Here is an 8,033-nt window from a genome sequence, read left to right on the forward strand (position 1 = left end):
TGTTTTGTACTAAAAAATTGTGACCGTTCAAAAGGAAATATAAAATTGAACCATTAAAACAGACTGGCTAAATTCATGAAACTCTGGTAAAGACAGACGACAACTACACAGCCTAAATTAACAAGGACCATTCCCTCTTAACTTTGGGAAGATATTTGGCATTCCTTGTCTTTCCAAAATGAAACCAATGCTGCTGAATCATAAAATTCTGTCTCTGAAAGTTGTAAGCTAAAACAAAAATCACACCAATAAGAACAGATGTGAAAGTTAAACTTAAAAAATCCTACCAATAAGAACAGGTGTGAAAGTTAAACTTAAAAAAACCCCAATAAGAACAAATGTGAAAGTTGAAAAAAAAATTCACACCAATAAGAACAGATGTGAAAGTTGAAAAAAAATTCACACCAATAAGAACAGATGTGAAAGTTGAAAAAAAAAAAAAAAAAAAAACCACCAAAAAGAACAGATGTGAAAGTTGAAAAAAAAAATTCACACCAATAAGAACAGATGTGAAAGTTGAAAAAAAAAATTCACACCAATAAGAACAGATATGAAAGTTGAAAAAAAAAAAAAACAATAAGAACACGTGAAAGTTAAGCTAAAAAAAATCATACTAATAAGAAAAGATGTGACAGTTTAACTAAAAATAAAAAATCACATCAATAAGAACAGCATACACATCATTATGGTGTTTCATACACTATTACTGTGCATGTGTACATGAAGATGATAATGAACAGGTATTTGACCATTAAGTATACACACATTTCAACACAAAAAAAGCATGAAATAATAGTATAAATCTAAAAGCAATATTCTAGCAGAATAAAATAAAAGGAAATATCTCAGAGAAAATATACAAATGCATATGGTAATGAAATATGTAGTATATATATTTATAGCACTCGTGTTTATTAATTTATTGAAAAAGGATCACTCAACAAGTTAATGGCCACCAAACACAAGTACTGTACATCATATTTTAGTTATTTGCAAGAACAGCATTTAAAATTGGATAGGTCTAAGACAAAAACTGAAGATTATTTAATTCAAATCATGTTTTTGGGAATACTCTTAATAATTTCATAGGGAAATGTTCTAAAAATAAACTAACGGCAGTAATACTAGTGACCATAAAAAATTAAGACGGTTTAGTATATATATATATATATATATATATATATATATATATATATATATATATATATATATATATATATATATATATATATTATGAATGTATGTACCGGTATGTATAAGTAAAAAAAATAATTTAATTAACATTGCACTTACAGAGCACCCAGTTCTGAAACCTATAAAATTAAAACTAATTTTATGCTTACCAGGAGACACCTTTCAAACATTAAATGCTCATTGCACAAATAAACAGAAACCGAATTGAACATACAGTACTGTACTATCCTAAGATAAATGTAACACAAATGAGAAAGACCTTCCATACATTATCAATAAAAAAAATGTGTGCAGTGAACCTAATCTTCAGATTTGACAGATTTTAGATCCAGAAGAATTATTTAAGAAATTAAAAGCAAGTTATTCTACTAATTAGTGATATAACTTGTACTAATTAAAACTCAACTTAGAGACATTACGTTTAGCTTTCATTGATCTTGTTATCCTCATACAAGGAGAATAATCCTTGTGTACCAGCGGGGAGTTTTGCAAACGCTCTCGCAACACTGCCGATGACAGCACTTTCCCTACCTTAACTGCAAATGAAAAAGATTTCTGTGACTTTAACCCCTTGTAGAATAAGAAGGAGTTACTTAAAAGTTATTTTGGGATACAAACCCATTAGACATTAAAAGAATTTTCCATATTAAAAGTAATTTTCAAATAACTAACAAATATTCATACACTTTATATTTTCTAGCACTAATTAGGCAGGGAAAGAAAAATTAAAGTTTATTCAATGTTTCAAATTATCCCATAAATAGCATCTGTTTACCTATCTAGCTCAGTTGACTTTTGAGCCCACTAGATGATATGGAAGTGGGAGAGGGTATGTATGTATGTTTGCTAAGCAATGAAATCTATTTTAAATTTAAAAAATGCTTTATTTCAATTACCTTACCCAATACTGTATTTATAAGATGATTTCCATATATACCCTACTTGGATGGAGGGATAATGATAGCTCTGTAGGGCTAGAGAAGCTTGCTTACTTATTGTTTTTATTATTATTACTAGTCAGGCCACAACCCTGGTTGGAAAAGCAAGATGCTTAAGCCCAAGGCCTCCAACAGGGAAAAATAGCCCAGTGAGGAAAGGAAATAAATAAACGATATAAGAAGTAAAGAACAATTAAAATATTTTAAAAACATTAACAACATTAAAAGATATTTTACAATATATAAACTATAAAAACTTATGTCAGCCTGTTCAACATAAAAACATTTGAAATTCTACTGATTCAACTACCACATTGGGAAGATCATTCCACAACTTGCCCACAGCAAGAATAAAATTTCTAGAATAGTGTAGTATTGAACCTCATGATGGAGAAATTGACAGTACAGAAAAAGAAAATTAATGAATCCCATATTCTATGGCAAATTTGATGACGATGGGGGGAGGGGGGGTTAAAAAAAAAAAAAAAGCACTAAAGGTTGTAAAGATATGTCTCCTATACATAACTTTCACAAAATAACCTTATCGGAAAAGTGACAAATTCGTAGATAATTTGTATTTTTCCTAACTATACAAACCTTTGCTATTTAATAGGGGTATTACTTTCGGCGTAGCTGAAATGACGAGCCATTAAAATGTAACGAGGGTTTACTACCCACACCGCTAGTTAGCGGTGGTAGGGGAGGGTAGCTTGCTACCTCCCCCTCACACACACCTGTGCTTGAACTCACTTTGCCTGGAGGTAGGACTTCAAGGGGGATAGGGCTGGCGGGCAAGTTTGGTTAAATAGCTAAGGTTTGTATAGTTAGGAAAAATACAAATTATCTACGAATTTGTCATTTGTTCCGTAACTGAAATACAAACCACGCTATTTAATAGGGGTGACTCACCCATTAGGAAGGGTGGACGTACCAGCCAGTACTGGCTTTTGGCTTTGCCCGGGGGCTCGATATTTGAGTGTGAGCACCCAAGAAATAAGGAGTCCCTGCACCTCGCTAAAACCTTTCTACGCAAGGATCGCGGCCTACGCAAGCGCAAGCTATGTGTGAAGGTATGAAGAAGTGTGATTCGTCCTAGGAAGTTGTTCTGAAGTTCTTTAGATAGAAACTTGTAGACTAGGACTTTCCCAATACCACCACGTCAGGGTATGGGGACGTAACAGTATTAACTTAATACTAGGAACACAAGGGAGCATGGTTTAACTGCAGTGGTTTGAGGTCAGCTGTGCAGAGAACCCAGGATGCTGCTTTCCCCAAGAGAGGGGAGGATGAAGAAAAGAATAAGGGCCAGTCAAACCTTTTCATTCATGCAGACTAAAAACCGGGTAACAATGCCCTCAACCTTCTGATACCTGTCCAATAAGGAGCTTGAGGTTTTAAACCAGCTGTTGTGCAGTCACCACACGGCCGATAGAGAACGTATCGAGCCTCCTGTGGGTCACGTCTTGCAGGTAGTGGGCTGTGAACGTTGTCTGACGCTTCCACACCCACGCTTGAAGGACCTGCTTCACAGAAAAATTTCTTTTGAAGGCCAGGGACGTAGCTATGCCCCCTGACATCATGTGCTCTAGGGCGACGTGGCGGAGGAGGATCTGGATTCAAGGCCAGATGAATGACCCTACGAATCCATGCAGAGATGGTATTCTTGGTGACCCTCCTCTTAGTCCTCCCTGTGCTGACGAATATTGCCGGCATATGAGGACGGACTGCGACTGTTTTTTTGAGGTATAGCTTCAAGCTCCTTACTGGGCATAGTAATAGATGGTCTGGGTCATCTGTTACAGAGCGGAGACTAGAAATCCGGAAGGAATCGAACCGAGGGTCCGCTACTCCAGGATTCTGAGTCTTAGCTATTAATAAACTCAAGGACGAAGTTGAACGTTACCTCCCCCCCATCCCCTTGAATGGGCAATGTCATACGAGAGACCATGAAGTTCGCTAACACGCTTGACCGAAGCCAAAGCTAGCAGGAACACCATCTTCCAGGTTAGGTGGCGATCTGATGCCTGGCGTAATGGTTCGTAGGGAGGTCTCTTAAGAGACCTGAGAACTCGAACCACGTTCCATGGAGGAGGTCTCACTTCCGACTGAGGGCAGGTAAGTTCATAACTCCGTATGAGTAGAGAAAGTTCTAGCGATGAAGAAATGTCCATTCCTTTCAGCCTGAAAGCTAGACTTAAGGCTGAGCGATAGCCTTTCACTGCCGAGACTGAAAGGCGCATTCTTCCCGCAAATACACAAAAACTCCGCTATTGCTGGAATAGTGGCATCGAGTGGAGAGATACCCCTTCCACGACACCAACCACAGAAGACTTTCCACTTTGCCTGGTAGACTGCTGCGGATGACTTTCGCAGATGTCCAGACATCCTGACTGCAACTTGTTGCAAAAATCCTCTCTCAGAGAGGAGATGCTGGATAGTCTCCAGGCGTGAAGTCGTAGCGAAGCTACGGCTTTGTGGAAGATGTTGGCATGTGGTTGCTTGAGCAGATTGTACCATGGAGGGAGTTCTCTCGGTAGCTCCGTTAGGAGTTGCAAAAGGTCTGGAAACCATTCCGCGTGATGCCATAGCGGAGTTATGAGGGTCATTGAAAGATTGACCGATGTTCTGGTCTTGTTGAGCAGCCTCCTCATCAGACAGAACGGGGGAAAGGCGTAAACGTCCATGTTGTCCCACCGTTGTTGGAAAGCATTTTGCCAGAGAGACTTGGGGTCTGGGACTGGGGAGCAGTACAGCGGGAGCCTGAAGTTCAGGGCTGTTGGGACTGGGGAGCAGTACAGCGGGAGCCTGAAGTTCAGGGCTGTTGCGAACAGATCCACAGTCGGAGAACCCAACAAAGTCAGGAGTTTCTTGGCTACTAGATGATCCAAAGACCACTCGGTACTCACTATCTGAGACGCTCTGCTCAGATTGTCGGCAAGCACATTCCTTTTGCCTGGAATGAAGCGTGCCGATAGCGGTACCGAGTGGATTTCGGCCCATCTCAGTATCTCTACTGCTAGATGGGATAGCTGCTGCGAAAAAGTACCTCCTTGTTTGTAGATGTAAACCACTACTGTGGTGTTGTCCCTCATCACCACCATAGAGTGACCCGCCAGGTATTGTTGGAACTGTTGAAGGGCCAGGAAGATGGCCTTCATCTCTAAGAGATTTATATGGAGATACTTTTCTTACTCTGACCAGAGAACTGAGGTCGTGTGGTGCAGTACGTGGGCTCCCCACCCTTTCTTTGAAGCGTCCGAAAACAGCATCAAATCTGGAGGGAGGACGAGAAGGTCCACTCCTTTCCACCACTGGAGATCCGTCAGTTCTGCAGGTCCCATAGGGAGCAGGACGTTCGGGGAATCGTAACCTTGATTCCACTGGGACTTGAGTCGCCACTGGAGGGATCTCATCCAGAGGCGACCGTTGGGAACTAGACGAGCCAATGATGAAAGGTGACCGAGGAGACGTAACCACGATTGGGCTGGAAGCTCTTCTCGTCTGAGAAAAGGGCTTGCGACCTTCCTCAGCCTTGCTATCCTGTCGTCTGATGGGAAGGCTTTGTGGAGATTGGTGTCTATAACCATGCCTAGACATACCAGTCTTTGAGTGGGAAGCAGTGAGGACTTCTCGAGATTTACCACTATCCCCAGATCCTGGCAAAGTCTCAGAAGTTTGTCCCGGTGTTGAAGAAGGGATGACACCGAGTCTGCTAGGATTAGCCAGTCGTCCAGATAACGAAGGAGACGGATGCCAATCCTGTGTGCCCACGAAGATATTAGGGTGAACACTCTGGTGAAAACCTGTGGTGCTGTGGAGAGACCGAAGCACAGCACCTTGAACTGGTACTCTTTGTTGTCTAGGCTGAATCTTAAGTACTTCCTTGAAGACGGATGGACTGGGATCTGGAAATACGCGTCCTTTAGATCCAGTGTACACATGAAGTCTTGCGGTCTCACTGCTAGTCTGACCGTGTCTGCCGTCTCCATGCTGAACAGAGTTTGTTTGACAAACTTGTTCAGAACTGAGAGGTCGATGACTGGTCTCCAGCCTCCAGACGCCTTCTTTACAAGAAAGAGTCAACTGAAGAAGCCTGGAGACCCATCGAGGACCTCTTGGAGAGGGCCTTTCTTCAACAGGGTCTGGACTTCTGCCCGAAGGGGTTGCCCCCTTGCCGATCTCATGGCAAGGGAGCTCTCAATGATACTGGATTCGTCGTCAGAGGAGGTAGAGATGTTGTGAACGGGACGCGATATCCCAGACTGATTACGAAAATCGTCCAGGAATCGGCCCCGAATTGCTGCCACCTGTCTGAGCAACTTTGTAGGCATCCCCCCACTGGTGGACATGCAGGGGGACTGCCAATCCTAGCGTTTGCGACCTCGGCTGCTCCCTCTAGAATTCTTACCTCCCCTGGAGGACTTTTTGCCTTTCATATCTTTGACAGGAAAGGGCTTAAACACTACTGTCTTCGCTGCTGTCGATGGTTTTGCAGTCTTAATCGGACGGGACTGCTGGGGAGCTGGAGGCTTATAGGGCTTAGAGGTCAAAGCCCTACGAAGGAGGGAGTCTTGGTGCGACTTCCTCCACCTCTCAGCGGCCTCAAACAGGATCGTTCCTTCTAAAGAAGAATGCCTGAGCCTATTGATCTCGGTGCTAGGGACCTTCTGATGGAATCTCTCAGCCACCGCATCCCGACGTTTCAGGATGGTGTTTGCCCACAAGTTCGAGACTTGATGGGCCAGAAACTCGATCGTGCGAGTGCCTGACAGAAGGAACGACTCCATAGCTTTCCTGGTACGTTCTTTGGAAAAATCCTCAGAGCGTATCAGGATACCTAAGGTCCCTAACCAGATGTCCAGCCACGAAGTAGCTTGCATAGCACACTTCGCCACCTTCTCCTGGTTAAGGATCTCGGTTACTGAGAACGAGACCTGCCGGTTGGAGAGTCTCTCAAGAGGGACTCCCCTGGTAAGCTCTTCCAACGAAAGGTGGAGAGGAAGAGTTAAACACGGCTCCTCCAAGATCTCAAAGTACCTCCTCTGCTGTACGCGAGGAGGTGGGAGGAGCTTGTTGCAAGCACTGGAACGGTTGGAGGCGGACAACTCGGTGAGCTGTACAGCGATCTTGTCCCTAGTACTCTTAACCCCCTGAGTCCAGGGCAGAGCTGCACTGGCTTTAGATGGTTTCTGAGTACCGAATACGCAGTCCAGAGGGATTTCTGGGTCGGCAAACCCATTGAGAGCCCTCATTAGAGTTAGAACTTGCCAAAACGCATGCTCTGACTCTTGCTGTTCCCCTCCAGACGTTGGACTTGCAGCGAAGTCTCCTGTCCCCAAAGGCTCTTCTTGGGGAGAGTCGCGGACGTTCTCCGAGTGACTTAGTTGGCTCTGTCCTTAGTCTTGTAGAGGACTTTGGTAAAGTCTTCGAGTCCTTCGACTCCTTCCTGGGAAGGATTAGGACTTCAACATGGAAGATGGCAAGCTCTTTCCAGCCCCCACTTGGGAAGACTTCTCAGCGCGAGGCGGGGTTTCCCTCATTGGTGCGATGGGGGAAAGTCTCACCTCACGCGATTCCCCTGAGGACGGGAAATACTCGTCCGACAGGGAAGGAGAGGAAGTCTGAGGGAGTGAAGGAGCCTGCCTCGAAGGTTTACGTGGAGTCAACTTAGCCCATGGAGAAGCTACCGCGTCCGGAACTCTCTTCAGAGGGGTAGAGACAGCCAAGGATCTGTGCCCTAATTCAGAGAAAACAGGCTTGAACGCCTGTGTAACAGCTCTGATTAGTGCACCGACCCAAGGTTGTCGGCTGACAGACGCGCTGTCAGACACCCCCTCCGAAGGGACAGGAATCGAGGGATCCCTGGGAGGAGTTTCCAAAGGTGGGTTCACCTGAAAAGGA

At 43.7% G+C, this 8,033-nt stretch overlaps 1 protein-coding gene across 1 annotated transcript in view; it reads right to left on the reverse strand.

Annotated features, from left to right (window-relative positions):
* Positions 1–1,207: 1,207 nt before the first annotated feature.
* Positions 1,208–8,033, reverse strand: part of LOC137623198 (disks large-associated protein 5-like) — a 156,422-nt gene continuing 149,596 nt past the window's right edge. Inside the window, exon 8 of the mRNA XM_068353902.1 lies at positions 1,208–1,730. Within this exon, the coding sequence (XP_068210003.1) occupies positions 1,585–1,730 (146 nt within the window). The 3' untranslated portion in view covers positions 1,208–1,584. The remainder of the gene's footprint in view (positions 1,731–8,033) is intronic.

This window comes from Palaemon carinicauda, chromosome 30 (assembly GCF_036898095.1).
Source record: "Palaemon carinicauda isolate YSFRI2023 chromosome 30, ASM3689809v2, whole genome shotgun sequence".
Classification (NCBI taxonomy): Eukaryota; Metazoa; Arthropoda; class Malacostraca; order Decapoda; family Palaemonidae; genus Palaemon; species Palaemon carinicauda.